The sequence below is a fragment of the Biomphalaria glabrata genome, chromosome 1 (assembly GCF_947242115.1).
Source record: "Biomphalaria glabrata chromosome 1, xgBioGlab47.1, whole genome shotgun sequence".
NCBI lineage: Eukaryota > Metazoa > Mollusca > Gastropoda > Planorbidae > Biomphalaria > Biomphalaria glabrata.
In genome coordinates this window covers 56,200,856-56,223,741 of record NC_074711.1, presented here as the reverse complement: position 1 = coordinate 56,223,741, position 22,886 = coordinate 56,200,856, and the positions used below count along the sequence as shown (strand labels likewise).

General features: G+C 33.7%; 4 protein-coding genes across 9 annotated transcripts in view; 1 reads left to right on the top strand and 3 right to left on the bottom strand.

Moving 5' to 3' along the window:
- LOC106052284 (regulator of G-protein signaling loco-like) overlaps positions 1–22,886 on the bottom strand; it is a 105,671-nt gene that overhangs the window by 64,148 nt on the left and 18,637 nt on the right. The window lies entirely within an intron of this gene.
- LOC106079700 (28S ribosomal protein S26, mitochondrial-like) lies at positions 11,201–19,641 on the top strand. Of its 2 annotated transcripts, none has more exons than XM_056045551.1 (4): positions 11,201–11,323; positions 18,817–18,948; positions 19,053–19,176; positions 19,403–19,641. In XM_056045551.1, exons 1-4 carry the CDS (start codon positions 11,268–11,270, stop codon positions 19,559–19,561), a joined length of 471 nt encoding a protein of 156 aa, XP_055901526.1. In that variant the 5' UTR covers positions 11,201–11,267; the 3' UTR covers positions 19,562–19,641. The 2 variants fall into 2 exon arrangements, with proteins under 2 accessions (XP_055901526.1, XP_055901523.1); XM_056045548.1 differs by lacking the exon at positions 11,201–11,323 and adding an exon at positions 16,053–16,504.
- LOC106058926 (5-formyltetrahydrofolate cyclo-ligase-like) lies at positions 11,434–16,016 on the bottom strand. The gene is made up of 3 exons (XM_013216443.2): positions 15,705–16,016; positions 14,296–14,551; positions 11,434–13,842 (listed from the first exon to the last, which is right to left on the bottom strand). Exons 1-3 carry the CDS (start codon positions 15,828–15,830, stop codon positions 13,595–13,597), a joined length of 630 nt encoding a protein of 209 aa, XP_013071897.1. The 5' UTR covers positions 15,831–16,016; the 3' UTR covers positions 11,434–13,594.
- LOC106079701 (O-phosphoseryl-tRNA(Sec) selenium transferase-like) overlaps positions 19,175–22,886 on the bottom strand; it is a 73,001-nt gene continuing 69,289 nt past the window's right edge. For all 5 annotated transcript variants that reach the window (XM_056045412.1, XM_056045419.1, XM_056045418.1 and 2 more), the window contains 3 exons: positions 22,541–22,726; positions 21,812–21,902; positions 19,175–21,632 (listed from right to left, as the gene is read on the bottom strand). In XM_056045412.1, coding sequence (XP_055901387.1) covers positions 21,365–21,632; positions 21,812–21,902; positions 22,541–22,726 — 545 coding nt within the window. In that variant the 3' untranslated portion in view covers positions 19,175–21,364. The remainder of the gene's footprint in view (positions 21,633–21,811; positions 21,903–22,540; positions 22,727–22,886) is intronic.

The window sequence follows — 22,886 nt, the reverse complement described above, 5'->3', positions numbered from 1 at the left end:
AAACTCTCTTTGTAATCTTATCAGTTAGACTTTCAAAACTATTAAAAATAAAAAAAAAACTTAGTGATTATTTTTACTGTATAATTTTAATATTTAGAATTAATTTTAGAATTAGGATATAAACACAAATTTGCCATATGATTTTGTTTAACAGAAAAAAAAGAAACTTACGTCTATTTATGCGGTTATTTATAGTTACCCAGTAATATAAAATATATTGAACTAACACGTACATTCATCATAATGCAGCCATGCGATTTTTCGTTTATAAACATAGCATTATTTAGGACCAATATTTTACAAAGGCTGCTTGGAGAAATCAGGTATACCCATTAGGATAAAAAACGACCCCTTTACTCAAGAAAAATTTAAGAAACTAGAACAGACACAAAATAAACAGTGACATTCATAACAAACTTATATTCAAAATTGATTAGAGTAACACCATTTTAAGTAATCATTTAAAGTTTAAAATCACTACAATTTTTTTTCAACAATTATTTTGTGTATGAAATTGTGTATCGGAAAATGCCGGGTACATGAAATAAGCGTCCTAAAAAACAACACAGATCTTGGGTAAAATACTCATCAAATAATGTACTGTAAATGTGTAGTTTAACGCGCTAGTTTCAGGTCTTTTATTTTTATAGCCTCTATCGGGTTATATCCCAGCTACCCGTATTTTTGTACAGAATTTTTTTCTCTATCAGGCACACTGAAAATTATCGCATAATAATGTCAGTTTAATTTAAAAAGAGAACTGAAATATGCAAAGATATATAATGAAAAAAGCAACTTCCGGCCCAATTTGTGATTCAACTTTTTAATCAAAGAAACGAAACGGACTAGTCCAACATAGCCCATTAAAGAAAATAATGTTAAAAGTAAATGCGAATGCATGAATTAATGAATAAAAAAATATTATGAATGAAGCTGAATTCAATTTTTTTTATAAAAACATTGGCGAACGAATGTATGGGAAAGGACCATTGGCGAACGCTTTTGTGCCAGTTTTTAGTTAGAATTTATAACTCCGCAATGGTTATACTTATTTAAAAAATGAAAACATCTGCGGACTGCTCAGCTATTGCGCGATAAAACTAAATTTGACTCTTTTTTCCATATCAGCTATTAAATTTATATATCTAATTCAAGTCAACTTACGGTAGGGGTCGGACCTAATCAGCGAACGCAATTTTCGTGGGAGTCTTAATGAGCGAAAGGCCGTAAAAAATAGCGAAATAGCATGTTAAAATATAGGAAACTATGCTTCAGTTAGTTCTATCATCTAACTTCTTCCATGAAGCATTATAGGCTAACTATTGTCCTCCTTGTGACATTAGGCCTAAATTTGTTTTCACTTTTCTCGTGCTCCACATCTCCTTTCTGTGCTTGTAACTGATGTTTATATATAGCCTACGAAACCTGCGAGAATTTTTTTTTTTAAGAAAGAAAGAAACTACAAAATTCTATCTCACCACCTTCCTATAGGCTAGTCCACGTCGTACTACTCACCATTTCATAAACTCTCGTTACTGCAACTATTTTTTTTAAAGAACTTATGTTCAGTGCACTTAATCACCATCAACTCGATCTCCCCCCCCACACACACACACGCTGATTGACCCGATTTCTATAACTGACTTAAACTGACTCTTAAAGTCTGTCTTAGCCATCTTTGTTGAGCCACATTTAGTGTTTTTCAATTTCGGCAGATGACTATTTACTGCACTTTATTAATGGAGCCCCGCCACTGGTAGAAATGTGTAAACTCTCTTGAATACGCTCTTGGATTTAGGTAACTGTAGATTGCTTTAGATTTTATATCGAAAAGGGAAGTTTAATCGTCAAAATCATCTGTTGAGGGTTTTTAACTAAAAAATCTCTGGAGGTTGTTTTTTTTTTAATTCAAAACCCCATTTAGCTATACGGTCATGGTAACTGTAATTTGCTTTAGAATAATATATGAAGATAGATGTTTTCCACCTCAAAACGCTCTGTAAGGGGATTATAAACTCAAAACCATCTGGAGGGGTTTTAAACTTTAAAAACAAAAAAGTCATCTGTAGGAGAGGGATTTAAATTCAAAACCCCCAATTAGTTTGGCTACGCTCAAATAATTTTAGTGTGTAATTTGCTTTTTTTATATTGAAGAGGTATTTTTTAGCATCAAAACCCTCTGAAAGGGGGTTTAAACTCAAAACCCCTTTTGGCACGCTCATAGCATTTTGAGTGCGTAATTTGTGTTTTTTTTTTACATTGAAGGGTGAGTTTAAAACTCAAAGCCCCTTTGGCTACGCTCATAGATTTTAGAGTGTGTAATTTGCTTTTTTAAATATTAAAAAGGTATTTTTTTTTAGCTTCAAACTTCACTGAAGGGGAGTTTAAACTCAAAACCCCTAGGCTTTGACTACACTCAAAGAATTTTGAGTGTATAATTTGCTTTGTTTTTAATATTAAAGAGGTATTTTTTACCTTTAAACCCCGCTGAAGGAGGCTTTAAACTCAAAAACCCCTGATAGGGGTTTTTAAAGTCAAACCCCCCTGGTAGGGGGTTTTAAAGTCAAACCCCCCTGGTAAGGGGTTTTAAACTCAAAACCCCTGGTAGGGGGTTCTAAACTCAAAACTCCTTGTAGGCTGTTTCAAAGTCAAAACCCCCTGGAAGGGGGTTTTAAAGTCAAAAACCCTTGGCTGTGCTGGGGCAAGTGATGGTTTAGTATTAAAAATCTCACCTAAAAAAAACAAAATCAAAGCAAACAAGATTACAAAGAGAGTTTGTGTTACACAAACTCAGAGGCGGCCCCCGTCGAAGTCGGATCCCTGTCGGATCTGCATATTCGCAAATAATATTCAAGAGGTGATTTAATTTTGATGTAAAATGTTTTACATGTTTCGGATGTTCCTTCAGAGATAATTACTTCCTAGTCCAAACCTCCCGCAGGACGACGGGGGATGGGAGCGGGCAGGGTTTGAACTCTGGACCATCCATAAATCTGAACGACAGTCCAGCGCACAAACCGCACGACCAGGCAGCCATCCGATGGTCAAAAGTAATAATGTTTCAAAGATTCATTTGCCGTAAATTTAAATTAAATAAAAAATAGTAGATTAGTTTTAGTATATTAAAACATTACAATATTGATCAAAACGTTTGGAAATGAAAATCTACACTTTTTTTTTTTACACTTTAAGTTTAGAAATTGAAATTCTACATCTTAATCTAGTCTATTTTAGTCTAAACTAGATCTAGAAATTCTAGATATAGACTCTAAAATAATTTTAATTAGAATATAAATCCAGATCTAGATATACTGTAATAAAAATCTAGATCTAGTTTAAAAAATCTAGATTAGATCTAAATCAAGATATCATTCCTTTTTTTAAACGCGAGTCACATAACGAGGCTTAATTAACATTACTATACCGAGTTCTTTTTTCATTTCATTTGAAGAATTAATTCCATATAACGTCAGAGGAAAAAAAAAAACACTACGTCACACGGCCTAGCTAGAATAAAAATCGCCTTCATCGATACGAGCCATTTATCGAGTGTTCATTGACTTTGGTGCACCGAGTGCGTTCTTTAAGCATTTCATTTAAAGAATTCATTCCATATGACGTCAAAGGAAAAAAAAACACTACGTCACACGGCCTAGCTAGAATAAAAATCGCCTTCATCATTACGAGCCATTTATCGAGTGTTCATAGACATTGGTGCACCGAGTGCGTTCTTTTAGCATTTCTTTTAAAGAATTCATTCCATATGACGTCAAAGGAAAAAAAACACACTACGTCACACGGCCTAGCTAGAATAAAAATCGCCTTCATCATTACGAGCCATTTATCGAGTGTTCATAGACATTGGTGCACCGAGTGCGTTCTTTTAACATTACATTTAAGGAGTCCATTCATATGAAGTCAAAGAAAAAAAATTCCATTACCTCACAATAGGCTAGTACCGGTAACATAAAAAAATGTCTTTATTTACACGAGATATTTAACGAGGGTTCATAGACATTGGTGCACTGAGTTCTAATAGAATTTATTTAAAAAGGATCAATGCCGCATTGTTTTTGCGTTTTGTCTGTCAGTCGGTCTGTCCGTCATCTTGATATAAAAAAACAACAACAACTAAAAGTTATTAAAAATTGATTAACCTTTATTCTACGTTTCAAAACATCGCAATAATTTTTAGGTATGAACACAATTGAAAAGTTTATATAATAGATTGTTCCGGATGTTTGTATAAATAGTAAAAGAAAAAGAGAATTTCAGATAAAAGTTTTTTTAATCTAATCGTGACGGACAGACCGACCAACAGACAAAACGCACAAAAATAATCTTCTTTTATTCGGATGGGGGCACTAAACAAAAAATAAATAAAATCTGATTTTTTAAAAAAAGTTTAAGGAATTGGTTTAGCACCTGGTCATGTAGCGACGTTACGCTACTGCACGAAAATCGCTGCATAAAAAATCCATAAAAAAAATGTGCGTGATATTTACATACAAAATGCATTATTAGCCTTTATAAACAAACAGAAATGTTTTCTTTTAATTTTAGCAGCTAGTTGACCAGAAAAAACATCTTTAACTATTATTTATATTTGTTGTAAACATTTCCTGTACATTTTTAAAATATATTTGACTTAGTGATACTGAAAATACACAAAAACGTCGATCTTTGTTAGCATACTGTAACATTGCCTCCCTTACATTTACGTAATTGTTTTAGAATTGGTGTATTTTTATGAAAAAATCGCTTGCATAATTAATTTTATAAATTAAACGGTTTGCTTTTAGAAAACCAAAAGTAGCCGTTGCACCTAAACTTTTCAAGCCGCATTTAATGATGAAATAATATTTTTCATATCTCTTCTAGTTTTCGAGATCTGAGTGTGACAGACGGACAGACGGACATTTTGCACAAACCTAATAGCGGCTTTTTCCCCTTACAGGGGCCGCTAAAAATTAGTCACTAAATTCCAATCAACCCCCCCCCTTTTTCCTGTGGGGGGGGGGATTTCATTTCGGGGGAGGGGTTGAACCCCAAGAACCCCCCCCCGGCTACGCCCATGTATATACCCCTCCCCCCCGCTGGTCCACAAAAGAGACTGGAACATTTCTAATTAGTAATTTAAGAAAAAAAAACAAACAATATAAACTTGTCCATAACCAGTGCATTGAACAATGAAGTAACATAATGTAAGGCTTCAAAAAAAAAAAAGTGTAAATGTGTAAATAATTTTAATGGAAAAAAATTCACTCTCAACACACACATCACAATCAAAGATACTGGATTCTGCCCCAGCACATTTAGTGTGAGTCCATTTACTACATGATACACATTGTATCTATATTGTTCTCCATGTATATCTTTCGAGAACAGGCTATTACAGTAGGATATACATGGAGGCCATCATTTTCTAGATTTGTTGATTTGACGTCACTGCCATGTAATCTTGCTTTTCACGTTGTTATATACGTTAGTGACCCTGTTGGATGTCTTCCACACAGATTATTAACACTTTTCTTGCGGGGTTAGTCTCAATTTCAAGGAGTAACTTCCATAGCGCTGACTAGTGCCGTGTTACTCTCAGGAAGTAACTTGTCATATAGGGTAGTTTATTTCATCATCCTTACCGTTTAAGAAGAAACCTGATAAGAGCACTGAAAACAAAGGAGACCATGAGCGTGTCAAAGAAAAGTATCCCTATTCACTTGATTCATACAAAGATACAGTAGTCGAAGAAGTGAAAATGTCTCTTGATTAGAGAAGTAGTGCCGAAGAGATTCCAGGAGAATACCTTTTACCACAGTCAGAGAAAACATCTGAAGTAAGTGATGACGAGTCAAGTGTTGGTCTTCCAAAATCACTTTCTCCAAAAGTGAAAGTAGCTGTAATTAAGTACAAAGACTTCGGATAGATCAAGCCTGGAATTTTATCCGAGGAACCGCGAGCAAAGAATGTGTTAAAGAGTAGCTTATTTTTCCAAAACAAAGATGAACGGTATTTGTTTCCAGTAAGGTTTACCCAAAATAAATCACGAAGTTTGACATCATGGTTCACTAGAATGCTTCCAACGGAAAAAAAATTTGCAACCGATCTTGACTCCTCTTCTCTCCAAACTTGAGATGTGTATTTTGTTTTCCATGTGTACTGTTTTCTGAGGTATCAGAAAAGACATCTAGTGCATTGAGCAAGCCTGGAGTTGGTTTCACCAAATGGAAGAAACCTGAGAAACGGAAAGAACATGAAGAAGGAGTCCAGACAATCTCTTTTGAAGAGGAAGTTAGAAGAAGAAAAGCTTAAGGCAGAACTAGATGAACTGTCACATATGCTTCATGCGCAAATTTTGAAAATCAGCAGTACTGGAGAAATATTCTGAAGCGTGTAGCAGCAGTTATTAAGTAATTAGAAAAAAAAAACGCATACGTGGTCACAACGAAAAACTGAATTCACACAATCCTGGGAACTTCCTAGCATCTTTGAAATTTCTTGCAGAATTTGATGAAGTTACGAAACACCACATACATAGAATCGAATATGGGAAGACTCATTATTTGTCACCAGAAATTCAAAATGAGTTTATTAACTTGATGGCAATAAAGTTAGCAAATCAATTGCTGGGACAGTCAAACAAGTTTGTTACTTTTCTCTTATGCTTGATTCCACCCCAGATGTTTCTCGTCAAAAACAGGTATCCCTAATAGATCGTTACTTGGATGTTGATAATTTTGAAATAAAAGAGTCATTCATTGGTTACTTTGAAATTTTGAAACCTGATGGACAACATTATGAAGAACTTGTTCTGAAAACTCTTAAAGACATTGGACTGGACTTTGATCTGTGCAGAGGTCAAACCTATGATAACGCAGCCGCAATGAGTGGCCGTCTGTCTGGCTTGCAGAAACTTCTCTTAGACATAAATCCAAAGGCAACATTTAGGAACTGTGATAATCACTCTCTGTACCTGGCAGCTCTTCATTCTGCTGAGATAGATCCAGCTATTGTCCCCTTTCTTTTGGAACTGTACATGAATTTTTCAACTTATTTTCCAATTCACTTCAGAGATGGGCCAAACTGAAAGAAGCTGGAGCCGGTAGTTAAAAAAAAGGAGAGTAATACAAGGTGGTCCGCAAGAGAAGAAGCTACGTAGGCAGTTTCCTTACGTCTCGATAAAATCATCACGCTGTTGGAGAAACTTTTTGAATCAAAAACTGAAAGAATGGATTCTAGAAGCAGTGCATAGAATCTTTTCATGCAGTGGAAAATTATGCATTTTTTGCTTATTTGGAATTCCGGTCAAATCTCCTGCGCCCAATTAATATAGTTCAGAAGAAACTACAAACGTCTGGACTGCACATAGGGAAGCTGCTGAAGAAATTAAAACCCTTTCATGCTTACTACAAAATGATGAGAAACGGACGAAACTGATCAACCAATCTATCGAAAAAGCAAAAGAAGATAGTGAATGCTAAGTAGTTCCTGTAACCAAATAACCAGAAGAAAGAAAATACTTTATGGGGAGTTGAGTTCTGATCGTAGGACTGTCAATAGAACTGCAATTCAAACGTGTTGCGACAGAAGTGCTGGAAAGACTTCATATGGAGAAGGACATATTCCAAAGGCTGAAAATCTATGTGGACACCTTTGGGTTTCTTCTTGAACCAAGACACCTGTTGGAGTTCATGGATGATGACACGCTGATGAAAAACTGTGTTACTTTTTCCAATTTGATGAATAAAGGCAAATCGCTTGTTCAATGATGTCATTAATACACAAGCACTTTGACATATTGTGGAAGCTGGCTTTATATGGTAATGATGTGTGCTCAAACCTTGCAACCTCCATCTGAATACTGCTAACTCAGGCCACTTCCATTGCGGCATGTGAGAGATTATTCTCAAAGCTCAAGTTCATCAAAAAACAATCTCAGGAGCACAAAGACGCAAGAAAGGCTTAGCATGGCTTTAATGTCAGTGGAGTCACATATACTAGACAGTATTGATGTAGATGAAGTTATAGATGCCTTTGCTGCACGGAAAGCACGACGTGAAGTGATATGAATTGAGATTTGTCACTTGTGCATTATTTCGCCATTAAACAACGGTACTATTCATTAAAAGATTCTTAATGATTATTTCTTGTTAATTTTACTAATATACTGTACCAATTTGAATGTAGGCTTATGTATTTATTAAGTAGCCTACATTATCTCATGTCATGGTCTAATGTCAAAAAACAAGGGGCCCCCAAAAAAGGTCAGTCCCCCCCCCCGGGCCCCAAATCCCTAGCTACGCCCCTGCGTTCGTAATGAGCAATTGGAAAAGGACTAAGTCAGCTAGTCCCCAGGATTTGTTTAAGGTTTCCTGAACACCAAGTCCCAAATCTGAAAATCGATCGCATTTTTCATTTCTTGTTCCTCAATTTTATTCGATGCAGGTGCTACCTGTACATCCGTTGTTGCCGCTGCCTTAAATTCCCAGTCTTAGAATATGTTTCCATTGACAGGCCAGATGCCTGTCTTTTCGAATCCATTAACTGCTGTGGCAAAGCTGGCAGCACGAAGATAAGCTTGTGTAAAAATTGAAGTTATTTAAAATTCAGTGATGATTTGTCCAGGATGTGAACTTAGCCATACCTGTATTTCAGAGTCATGGTATGAACGAAGCATCAAAAGGTTGCATTCTGTGAGTGCAGTGTGGTGATAAATCACTGTGATAATAATAATAATAATAATAAAATGTCTAAGCCACTGCGTAAATAAATCCAACTGAATCCACCCAGTCTTGTGGCAAGAAAATGGATCCAGGTGGTGCTCCATCCATTAGCTCCATCTTCATCCGTTGTCGAGGAAAGATAAACATTGGAGGGACATAATCACCAGCTGCACTCATGCATATCACTGTCGTTGCTGTCCTTCCTCTTTCAGCTGATGACAGGATTCCAATTAGCTTTTTCCCTTTTAGTGCTATAATTAAATAATTGTAGCATTGTTAAATTGCACTGTTGTGGTGCCTTTCTTATCGATGTTATAAATTTGATTAGCTTTGAATTTCTTTAAATCAACTTTTTTTTTCCCACAAGATCAAAAAATTTCCCACATTGACTTTGTTAAAAGCAGTAGCTCGAGCAGCTGAAGTTGATTCTTAACTATGTAAAGAAAGTTCTGGGTGCCTAGTTAGAAATGATATTAGCCAGTCTTTGCCTGCCATTTCATTGTCAATGCTGAAATCAGTCTGTCTTAATATTTTCATTTTAGCTAGCTGATAAGCCATTCTTACTGATGAGCCATTCTTAGCACATCAGTGCAAATTAGACCAAACAGTCTTGCCTCCATTTCAATTATGTAACTGACAAAATCTGCTTAAATATGAGGTGGCAATGTTGGCTTCCTCCCTAAGGGAACATTTACCACTTCGCTGAGTGGTACGTCGATGCATTTTACTTTGCCTTCTAAAGTTGCTCTAGGAGCGCCAAAAGTTTTGATGGCTTTTAAATAGCCCATTTCTTTGTTTCTAACTGCAGTAATTGCCGCAGCCATTGCGCCAGTCCACTGCTTTCTCATATTTTTCCGGATATATGTCCATGGCATCTGTTTTAAAAAAATCAAAAACACACATATAATACAAATATAAGTTGTTGAGAAATTAATTATTGATCTTAAGTTTAAAAAAAAAGCAATCAAGATTCTTCTGAAAAAAAAATTCATATTTGTATGTTGATTTGTTTTATATGCTTTGGATGTTCCTTCATTAATTGAAGATTATTACATCCTAGCCGAATCAGCAAGCAGGGCGAGGGAGTAGGTTTCAATATCGAGACGACAGTCCAGAGCGAATACAACACAACCAGGCAGCCAGCCTGGTAATATTTGATAAATAAGTTGTAGGCCTATTTGAATCACGTCTGAACGATTGAATTTCTCTAGAGTGATGTACCATACGTATGAACCAGACTATATAGTTCTGTTGATGTCTTTCATCATTGGCCTTCTTCAGTCGTAGCACGACTATGGTTCATCTCAGAGCACACTTCCTCGTGTGGCTGTGGAGCCCTATTTTGGAGAGACACTCCCGTCCACAGATAGCGCAGGTTAAGGTGGCTTTTGCTTCGGTGGTAGAGGAGCTGGCCGTTTTTCGGATTGTGCGTTTTTCTTCCTGGGCTGAGACCCATGTACTTTCACTGTCCATAGCTTTCTTGGTCACTGTCTCTCTCCACCTGTTGCGGTCTAGAGCTATGTCTTCCCAATTGTCAGTATTGATGTTCACTGATTTGAGGTCACGTTTTATTACATCTATGTAACGGAGGTGGGGGCGACCAGTTTTTCTTGTGCTGTCTTAAGCGGCTACTAAACAAGCCAGGTACAATTAGATGTCTTGGTGAACATGAGGATAATCTTACGACGATCAATCCAGTTAAGCTACAAATTTCCGCCTCAAATATCTAGCCAATCACTTAATATTAATATCAGTTTCGACCCGTCCCACCCTTTCTCGATTAGATGTACTACTACTACTTTATTTAACTTGCGCTGTCGACATCAGGCAAATGAATTTCGAAATAATATAGACAACGCTTGGTTTTCCACATACTTCCTATATAGCTGCCTAAGGAGGGGATGGATCTACATTTTTTTTTGAGACTGGAAAAGGAGGGTCACTAATAAAAGTTTAAGAAACACGGCGATACGGGATAGATGCCCAATCCAGCTATAGCAGCTGACAAACAATTTGTGGTGCAATAGTTTTCCAAATATCACCCAGGTCTCATATAACCCAAGCAGAAGGGTACCAATATGACAATGATTTAGCCAGGAAACGAACCGCGGCCCGACGAACAGACTACCAAAAACTCTCATGAAGGAGGCAAAAAGCGTTGCTAGCTAAAATTAAGACTGTTGGTTACAACTAAATAAATGAATACGTAACATAAGTGGTAAATTTCTAATTTGTGGTTATGCAGGTTATTAGATGCAGACACGTCTGTTTGTGCATCAGAGCGAAATCGTAGGCTATATATAACTATCATCATTTTAATATGAGAAATCATTCACATTAGGTTGAAAACATTGCGGTCGGTAGTGGAATCAGATGTAGATGCATAGAAAAAAAAAAAAGGAAGCAAAAAACTGCTGAAGCAAATAGAATTATTTCGTTTGATTTGTTCCCAATTTTTCACAATATAGGCTTAATCATGTTTGAAAATTCTAGACGTCCCAAAACCTATTTTTTTAACATTTGAACATAAACCCATCGCTCCTCATGCCCGCAAAAAGGTCAGATGTGCCTAATTTGAATTTGATCTTTTGGTCCCTCAGGTGACACAAATACAGATGCTTTATGTAAAATTATTTTACTGTTAATGAATTAGTTTCAATAGCAGGCCTACATAGACTTAAATAAAACACCATAAAGTAAATACAAATAATACTATAACACATCTTTATATTTTGTATATTAAAATACCAGTATCTATTTAATCAACATATACATATATGGTATATATATACATATAATTGCTTTATATACATAATACTGACCAGACTGGAATGTATAGGCTATAAAAAAAAATTAAATGCATAACGATTAGGCCTACAGTAAAAATTTCCTGAACCAAATCCAAATTGTTTGGAAACAGGGAAACCATCAACATGCTGATGGTTAAAAACTGTTCTTCCCATCAGTACATTTTTACCATAAACGTTTGGAAGATTTAAACATAAAAAAAAGTAATATCTACATGAAAACAATAGGAAATAATCATACATTTAATTATAAAAGCTGATTTTATAACTAGATAATGTAATGCTATAGATTAGATAAATTTATTTTAAAAACAAAATTATATTCATAGTGAAAAAGTTTAATGAAAAATCCTTTCAACACTAAAAGAAACAGTACGGGTACACAACTTCATAGACTTCAAAAGCTTTTGACAAGGTTTGCCATGGTGGCATGTGGCAAGTGATGAGTGAGTTCAACATAGATAAAAACATTTATGCTCTCAAAGCCCTATCTCAAAATACAGTTAGTACTTCTGAACAACCGAATTGGAGAAAGTTTTAGACATCCATAGGAGTGCGGCAAGGATGCATTCTCTCTCCAGCTCTTTTTAACTTATTTCTGGAGCATATTATGATGGAAGCTATGGAAGGATTGACTCTTAGCTTGACCATAAATAGGCGACCTATTTCCAATCTCAGGTTTACAGATGATATAGGCCTCATTGGATAAAATGAAGACCAGATACAAGATCTTACTTCAATACTGAAAGCTGCAGCTAGAGCATTTGGCATAGAAATCAGTGCTGAAAAGAGCAAAATACTTGTGGTGGAGATAGGAATGAATACTATTGAATGGCTACACATTAAAGTTGACTCATTTAAATACTTAGGGTCATGCATAACAAGACATGGAGGATTAATAAAAGAGATTAAAATCTGTTTAAGCTTGGCATACCCTGCCATGAACAAACTGTGGAAAATCTGCAGGAGTAACATCAGCTTCCCAGTAAAATTAAACCTGTTTTCCTCGCTAGTGGTCTTTGTACTACTATATGGTTGTGAAATTTGGACACTGAACACTGAGGCTGATAGAAGACTTCAAGCCTTTGAGAGTAAATGCTACAGAAAAGAGGACAAATTTGCACTTTTACAAGTCAGCACTCTGGCTGGCGAAAAGGAATAACTCTTCAATACTGTGAAGAGATGAAAGTTGAGCTGGTTCAGTTATATTGTAAAACATGACTATCAAAAGTCATTCTTCAAGGTACAGTGGAAAGAGCATGAAGAAAGGGTTGTCCAAAGAAAAGCTGGCTGGATAATGTAAAAGAATGGACTGGCCTCTCTCTCGATATCTTGCTAAGAACAGCTGCTGAACAGGAAAAGTGGAGGGATTTGGTAACACTAACTGTCATACCACCCCTATAACAAAACTCAAGGAACAGATAAGGGAAAGTGATACCAAGTTCAATCTATCCAATAGCCAACCATTCGGCTTGAGGAAGACAAAAGCTACCATTGAGTAGGCCATCAATCAACACAACTTTCATGACTCTTGCTTTCACCTGGGATTGCTAAATACATCATTTTTTAAACATACAGTAAACAATTTTGGCTCATGTAGTAATATACCTTTTTCTTTATCTATGTCTTCATCCTATTTCTGTTAGTTATGAAATACCATCATGTATCATGAACATCTCTCAAGAATAACCCATCACTAAGGTAACTGAGCAAGGCACAAAGTTGTCCTGCTTTAATTTCAAGTAATTAAACAACAAAAAAAGTCATTTTGACTCTGTTACATGTACCGGTATATGTGTATTTGTGTTTATTTATATTTAACTCCAGAATGAGGAGGATGTTGTGTGTGTCTTTTGTTTTGCTTTTTATGTAGACTCCCTTGTTCTAATGTTCAGTGTATTCATGTGTTTTTTGCAAATATGTCATTAGTGTGTTAGCAGTATTCTTGTTCATATTAATAAAATGGAGTTGTATTTTAAACATCTGTGTTTGTAATTAAGGCTTAAGTGATAATATAACAGACTACAGGTACTGGCTATATTTGTGTTAAGCAAAAGTTAAGCATTAGAAAATGTAAGATGTTGACATTTCTTCTTCAGATGGATAAAATACAAAATCAACTAATTTATCATTATCAGAAATAGGTACATTATCAACTAATTGTTCTTTAAAAAGCAAGGCAACTGTTTTAGGTTGCAGACCCAGGTCTTCACATTTCTGTAGATATTTGTCATAGTAACCTTTCCCTCTTCCTAATCTTCTACCATCTTTAGTGAAAGCTAATCCTGGCATCAAAATTAAGTCTAAACCACCTGCAAGTAAAAATGAAATATCAGTACCAGATAAATGAATAATGGTAGGCTAAATATAACTGAATAGATATTCCAGTAACAAATATTCATGCTACATATAATAAAAGCACTACCTTATAAGTTAAGCACATGGGAAATAAAGTGTTTTTTTTTTTAACTAAATGTAAATACTGTTCCATATGTCATTAGAGACTAATAAGTAAATGTTACCTCATTTTTTGTCCAAAACTGAAAAGTAATTCTTTAGTTTTAACAGGACATTTTGAAGTACAAGCAAGTAATATCAAGTTAAATAGTTAGATTCAATTAGATTCAATAATCATGGAGTGGGGGGTATTCATAGTTCCACCAAAAGAAGGCCATACATTAACTCAAAGCTGACATCCAAAAAGGAAAGGATAGAAAAAGAAAGAGGTCTAACAGTTACTAAATTTCTATTAGTTCTATTCTTACCATTCAAAATAGCATCATTTGATAAATCAAAATGAGTAGGCTGCCTAATACCCCAAGTATTGATTGGCAGTTTTTCATAGTGCTCCCAAGATTCTAATTTCGACATAATCATGTCATCATTATGATAGTGTGGGATAAAACACTGTTTCCCATTGTTCAACATTGCCCTCAAAATAGGTAGAGTGTTCACCTCATTCTTCATCGGCAGATATATAGAGATCCTTTGACATTCTTGAAATACTTTTGATGACAAAACCTAAATATAAACATCAATTATTATTATTATTTTAATACCAGTATTTCATGTTTACATCCATGGGCCTTTATATTTAATATTATGAACATTATAGAGAACAGCCATAAGAAAAGAAGGAAGATTTGTTGTGAAATTAAACTACTGCCCATCACAAACTCCCAACTGATGAAGGTATACAACTGGTACAAAAATTGTAAAGCTTGATCGAGCCTTAATAAAACAAATTTGATACTGAATGGAGTAAACCTTAATAAAAAAAAATTTTGACTGACAAGAATTCTACAAACAACAATCACTAAAATTCTTTGGTGGATCTTTTATAGTAAAGTCCCAAGAATTAAATAAAGCTTTACTTGATCAAATTTTTATTGTTGACATTTGAAGCTGACATGACTATATATAATTATAATATATAATTTTATGAACTATTTACATAACACCAACTCTTAATCTAGACAGTTACTCAATATTAAAATCTTAGTTTTTTATGTCAATCAAAACATAAACAGGGAAGAAATTACTTTTAAATCAGAATTTAGACCTAATTACCCCTCCCCTCAAGAAAATTCACTGCTCAACCATATTTTTAAAATGTAATTCTGAAATGGTGCATATAATAGTGGCCAAATATTTAAAATACTTCCTTGCATTTTCTTAAGGAATGATATGAATATAACATTTTTATTAGGCTACTTATCTTCTGTCTAAAATTAGTGATACTATCTTAATGTGAAAAGAATCAATCCAAATTAATCATTGTTGTATTAAATCTAGACAGACTTCAAAATTGTACACTACCAGTACACAAAGTAGCACAGTATATATTATAGGTTAGTAAACCAATAGTAGGAGAATCTGAAAACGTACTGGGAACAGGAACATGTGCACATAGCCTTTAACTTTAAGCTTAATTCATTATGTATTCTAGATTAGACATACTCATCATACTGATATGATATAATCATATATAATATATTATTTTATTTATAGATAAAATAGATTCTAGAAGTTTAAATAGTAAGACTTAAAATTTAGATTACTATAAGATTATATATAATATAATAGATCTCCTAGACCTAGATTATCATTATTTATGTAAATTAATACTATTATAGTAGATTCCAGATCTAATTTATTATTATTAGAATATTACCTTATTGACAACTACTGTAGATTGTATGTCTTTTTCTTTCTGAGACAGTTTATTCAAATTCGCTTTTATTTGCTGGCGTAATTTGTCTTTTGCTTGCAATAATGTTTCAAGCTGCAACATCTTCATAATAAGGCGTCCAGTAAGAGTAACAATCAATTCTATGTTAGTACCATACGTCCATAGACATATAGATCTGTATAAGACCTAAATAATATATTATGTTTATGTTATAACTTATAGAGACATTTAGATAGATCTATATGATATAGGTCTGTGATTTAGATGTACTCATTTTGATAAGATATTATATCTGGATCGTAGACCTTGATATAGTCATATTTGATTTTTTTCAACAAAAGAGTTAGGTTAAACAAGAGTGTGAAGAGATCTCATCTATCATTTAACAAAATCTTTTTGTTATGGTCTAGACTCTAGATTGACTAGATCTATATAATACTTGAGTCTAATCTAGATCTACATTGAAAATCTATTCTATAGATCTACAATCTAGATTTCTTTATTCAGGAGTTTCTTTTTTTTTTAATAATTCAAAAGTTTTGAAAAAAGAAACAAAAACAATCACCAATGCCAATGGCCTTGCGATCGCAAATTCAAAATATTTTAGTTAATAAGTTTCTTAAAGTGAATAGTGTGCCAGTAAGATATCGTAAGCCTAAATGGGTGCCCTTAGCAAAGTCAAAAGAATTCTATGTAAGAAAACCCACTCCAATTGACCCAGAAGAATATTCGATGCTTAATTTTCGTTACAGTCAATACCGTGCTGAAGTTAAAAGCATAAGGTATACACATCATTTTTGTGATAAGTTCAGATAAGTCTTAGATTGAATGATTCTAAAATAAATATATATTTTTTCCAAGTCTAAATTAATTGAAATCCTTTTTTGACTTCATGACAGTAATGTTAGACTTCTTAACTTGTTCTTGTATAGGTTAGAACAGTAACTAGATCTATAGATCTAAGTCCAAATAATTACACTTTTACAGTATTACACATTACTAAATTATCTTAAAAGACCAAAATCAGTAGATTTGAGTAGATAGCTATAGATATAATAATAATTGTATTTATAAAGCGCTGTTAAGAAACAAATTGTATGCTCAAGGGCTGTGGTAACATCACAAACACGACAGCTAAAATGACAATTAATCTAAACAATTTTTAAACAGATAGGTGTTAATGTTCTTAAAAGTGGTGTAGCATGTTGTCTGTCTGAGATCAATGGGAAGTGAGTTCCAAACCTTTGCACTGAAAAAGCCAGCAGACTGTAGCTTTTGAGGGAGAAACGTGGCACCACTAAAAGCGTTGAGTCCATTGAGCTCAGGGCTCTCTGGAGGACATAAGGAGTAATCAGTTTGCTAAGGTACAAGGGCATCTCATTGTTATATATATATACACTGATGACAAAAGTGTGGCGACCTTGTAATTGATTCTCACTTTCACAGGAAGCCAATGGAGCGTGCACAAGAGCGTAGTAGCAGAATCTCGTCTTGTTTTTCTAAGGACTGTTTGTGCGGCATTGTTCTGAATACGTTGCAGCATGGCTGTTTTGTCATCGGGTATACCTGCTAGCATGGCGTTGCAATATTCAAGGCGGGAGAGTATGAATGCCACAGCTAGCGTTTTTGTTGACTCTGTTGTTAAATATGGTCGGATCTGGCCTAATCTGCTCAGCTGCAGATAAAGATCCTTGCAGAGCTGGGTCGAAAGATAGTGTTGAGTCGAAGAAAACTCCAAGATTATGCACTACGTGGACATAAGGAACTTGGCAGTTCGTGATAAAAAGAGAATCTGTGTTTTCGACTTTTGAGACGTTGTTCCGAGTGCCAATCTTAATTATTTCTGTCTTGTCTTCGTTCATCTTGAGTTTATTCTCAACCATCCAATTGCTCACCCTTGCAACGGTACCACTGATTTTCTCTGCCAGATGCGACACCTTTGAGGGTACTGAGGAATTGTATAACTGTGAGTCATTGGCAAAGAGATGGTATAAGATGCCGGTTGGCCGTATGACTGCTGAGTGGATATGTATACATAGTGAACAGTACTGGGCCTAGAACTAATCCTTGGGGTACTCTGTACTTCAAGAGCAAGCTTGTTGATTCTGTCCCGTTAACAACACTTTGGGTGCGTTCAGGCAGGTAGGATCCAAGCCACTTTAGGACAATTCCTGCTAAACCAAAAGTGGCAGAGAATCTGGCCATCATAATTTCATGGTCTAGCATATCAAAGGCTACGGACAAGTCCAGCATGGAAAGAATTTATATGTCTATGTCGGAATAGTGAAGTAAGTCGTTTAGTACCCTGACCACTGCTGTCTCTGTGCTATGGCACTTCCTATATGCAGATTGAAATTCTTTCAAGAGACAGTACTGTTCAAGATGAGAAAGACTAGTTTACACTAGTCTAGATTTGATATCCATGGCCTTGTGTTTTTAAGTCAGCTTTGTTTCCCTAATTTGAAATCCTAATCTACATTGTAAACATAGAACCTTCATTCATTGTAATGGCACACTAAAATTTAGCCTATTCATCTAAACATTAACCTTAATATTACTAGATTTAAAGATTTGCACCTTCAATTACTTGAAAGTTTGCGTATTCTGTTGCAGAGTATTTTTAGTTTGAGAATTTATATAATTTTATAGTTAAATTTGGTCTATTAGATAAATGTTTTTAGGATTTTGACAAAACCATTAAATTTATTATTTTGTTGAAATAAAAATTACCAAAATATCATAGCCTTTTTTTTTTTCAATACGGTAACTGAGTGGTTCTTAGTCCTCAGTACTGGTATAGATCTACAGTAGTGATGCACAATTTTAAAAAAAAATTATAACTGAGTGGTTCTAGGTCTCCAGTGCTAGTATAGATTTACAGCATTGGTGCCCATACTGCATGGGGGCTATATACATTTCTGAAAGTCATGTTACTAGCTGCATCACAGCAAAACATCAACTCCAACAATGTGAACTGAGTCCGCAGTTATGCACTGAAGGCAGACGTTTCTCATGTGCAGGATATTGCCAAAAGTTGGTTGTCACTGATCTACAGATATTTTAAGTCATGAATAAAATTATTTGTATTCTGCAGACAATTTCTCCATGAACAACTATTGAATAAACAAGAGAATTTGTCAGTGCAGCAAGTCTCAGATGATGCCCATGATTTAATGTCAATGGAAGAACAAGTACTTGAATGGAACAAAAAAGTTTCAGTGACTAGGTTTGTTTGATTTCAAGTTGAGGAAAAATGCAATTGTGTTTCTTTTTTAACATTTATATCTTAAAATAATAATAATTTTTTTTTTTTTTTTTTGCATTTCACAGAAATGCTAGGCTGGCAGAGGAAATGAAACTAGAAGAAGAGAGGATTCAGCAGATTGAAAAGGAACGAGCAGAAAGAAAACTACAAAAGAAAATTGAAGCTGAAAAAAAATTAAAGAAAAACATTGTAAGTCAAACATTTTTATTTATATCAATCGACAGTAGTTTGAAACTACTTTGAAATTGGTAATAAATTATTTTGTTGTTATTTTAAAAATAAGAACTCTAGTAAAGTTTTATATTTTCAAGTTTGACACAATTTTTTTTTTATTCTACACATAAGTTTAAAAAAAAACATTTAAAAGAAAGTGGTACAGTATCTTTACTTCCATATGTTTTATATTTTTATACAGGCTATGTCATCAGAGTTCATCACCAGTATTACAGCAGACAAATTAGATGCTGAAATAGAGAAGCTATTAGACAGTAGGAGTGATTACAATTTTGCTATCACAAAATCTGGAGAAATTTTGAAAGGAGAATTCCCTCAGAAACCAACCACATCTAAATAATAAAACACCAATTTTAAAATTGCTTACAATTATTACTATTATGCATTAGAAATTAAATTGCTTACATGTTATCTTATAAATGGCTTTCATATTTTACTGTTTACCAACACTATAGAATTTCAGAAGTCTTTGCTAGTTTAGAAATTAGTGTTACATAGTATTGATTTAAAAATAGGTTAATGCATTTATTTTTTATGGCTCTAAAATATACCATATACACAGGATGATTTAATTGAACTGCAACTGAATCATTCTGTTAGAACTTGATAGCACTAATTCAAAGTCTATGTATTCATAACAGTTAAAAACATATTACACTAGCTTTGATAAATAATTGTCATGGCACAAACTTTTTAAAGTTAAAAAAAACAACAACAGTAGTTTATTTAAAACAATTTTTATGAAAAAGATTTAGATTATCTACAAATGTGAATGACTATTAGTCTTAGCAATGTTTGTTACTGATGAATTGAAAGAAAGAATAAACTAGTGATACTGCTATGAAATAAATGGGTTGGTAGACATAGTCACGTGATTTGGGCACAGCAGACATATTGGTGGTAAAAATCTTGTTTCTATGCACAATCAACAAACTTCTTAAGGCTATAAGTGGAAGCTTTAGTTTTGTTCGAATCCTCTTCATTGTTAGTTTTTTTTCCATCTTTGCCTTGTCAATTTATCAAAATGCTGCTTTCAATGGATTTCTAAAATTTAATTTTTGTTTCTGAACATGGCTATATGAAATATTACTTCTGAAATATTACTTCAATGTATTGGAGCTGTCAGGTCCAGTCTAGGTGGTGTGACTAGTAACTAAGTGAGGGAGAAAGACTGGATAACTGAAACCTCTCATCCTTTCCTCTCACAGTCATGCACAAATGTGCACTGTGTTCAAATCACTTTCACTTGCCATATTGCTATTTTCTAAGTTCTGAACTGAATGGCATTGTCAATTTGTTCAAGCTCTTTGAAAATTCAAATCTTACAGTTGAAATGAAAATAGCATTGCTGCAGAACCTCAACAACAACACACACAAAAAAAAAAATCCCTAGAAAGCTGTAGCAGTGAAATATGGAGTTCCAACTACACTTTTTCAACACTTGAAGAAAAATGAGTGAGCATAACATGAGTGTAATACTAACATTTTTAATTCTTCATAACTCCCAAATGTAATATTAGTGGGTTCCACTACATGATTTTATGAATTTATCAGATGAGTGTTTTCTTGCAGTAAAAAATATGAACATTTTAGTTAAAAAAAAAACAACAATTTAAAGAAACATTCAAATTGTCAATACTTGTTAATGGAATGTTGACATATACATGTGGCACAAGAGCAATTAACATAAAATTTCAATAACAATTGATAGAATCTCAACTGATACACAGTAATTAGAACTATTATTGTGGTTACTTTTTTTTTTTGGTAAACCATCAGATCACACCAGTATCAAATAACTCCTTTATCAATATCATTTGGGATGCTTTTTTTTTGTTCTCATTTCTAATGCTTTTTACATTTTTTTTTACTTTTTAATGTTGATTGAAATGTTTCACTTATTCTTTTTAAAAAAGTAAACTTGCAATTAAACAATATTTTCATCTGACATTATCACCCACCATTATGAAGGCAACAAAACTACTGGACATGGTGATATAGACCTACTATTGAAAATACTGAAAGCCATGTAAATGTAGCATCAGTCAATACATTTTCAAAGGACTGATAAAATTAATGATTAACCTAGTCTTTGAAAGATACTGCTTTTTACAAAATTTTAACAATACTAAAACATTGTTAATTATCTGACAGCATCCACATGATCCGCTTTATGCTCAGGTTGAAGAATTTCACCATCTTTTTGAATTAAAGGAATATTCTCGCTTTTTTTCGATTTGATTTTTAAGAATACTTTTTCTAAGCGGTTGACAAATACATCCACATCTTCTTTGGTTATACCTATAGATGCTGCAGCAGTCAGATAAGAATATGGATAGTTATTGCTGTGAGAACCAAAGTTTTTAAAGAGATGACCACTAACTTCAGCATCTTTGCCTGGAGCCACCACTCTATTAAAAAAATGTTAAAAGTAATGTTAATAACCACTAAAGATAACTTAAAATTACATGGAGTTAACAAAAATAATATCTCAGTGCACTTCTATGGAAAACATTTTGAAAAAAAAAAGTTCATTACAACTAAAAGAAGTAGAAGAAAACCAACATTATGTTAACTAGCATAATATCACCTTGTTCCAGATACGTTTCTAGTAAACAACATAGATCCAATCTCTGTGGCTTTTTCCCCCTTGAGATCATCTTCTAGTGTTAGAGTAATACCTTTGTAATGATACAAGACAATTATTTTATTTTTCAAACTAAAATAATCACTTTTTATTAAATCAGCTTACAAATCAATTACATATCTATATATTGTATTGAAAGAAGGGATGAAAACTATCTTTTGAACTCATTTTAAACATTTAATTTTACGGGGACAATAAAATCATTTAATATGGTCCTCCTATAAAAAAATAAAAGAAAAAAAGGGAAGTAAGTTACTTCCATTTCCATTAACTATTACTGGTATCTCAAATTTTAAAATAGTCATGTTTAAATCCTAAGCACAGAGAGGCAATTTTTTCTGACAATAATTAGCACTCGGTAACTTTGTTAAGGTAAACCTGACCATTTCAATAAAACTATCAATGCCAGTGATAAAGGAAAGAATAAAAAAACAAAGAAAGAAAATGTATGAGGAAATAAATTTCTTTGTCCAAATTCAAACTTTGCCTAAGAGAGAAGTGCCATTGTGGAAAGGCAAAATAAATGAAAATATTTTGCAATGGATGATTAAAAAAAAATGCTGAATGGTAGGCATGTCTGAGAGTTTTTATTACCCATAGTAAATTCACAAGAAAACAAACAATAACTAAATAAACAAGTGATATTAACCAAAGCCAAATTATAACACTAACCTAAGGAAATTGGATTATTCTTTGTCTGAAGTATTCGTTCTCCATATTTCTCAGCACAGATAGAGAGAGAATTGGAAAGGTAAATAAATAATTCTTTTCGTTCTTGAAGCAAACTTTTATAGCCCTTTGAACCCAAACTCAATAATGTAATGAATAGATCCAAAGATGGAGTTATTGATGCTCGTCCTGTATATATAAAAAGAAATATATGAAGATAATTACTACTACAATTGTTACATTGGTGTAATTCATAAGATCTAAAAAAAAAAAAAAGTTAAAGTATCCCTTCAGACCTTGTAAAAGCAAAACTGTCAAACAAAATTTTAAAAATATATTTGAGATTTTG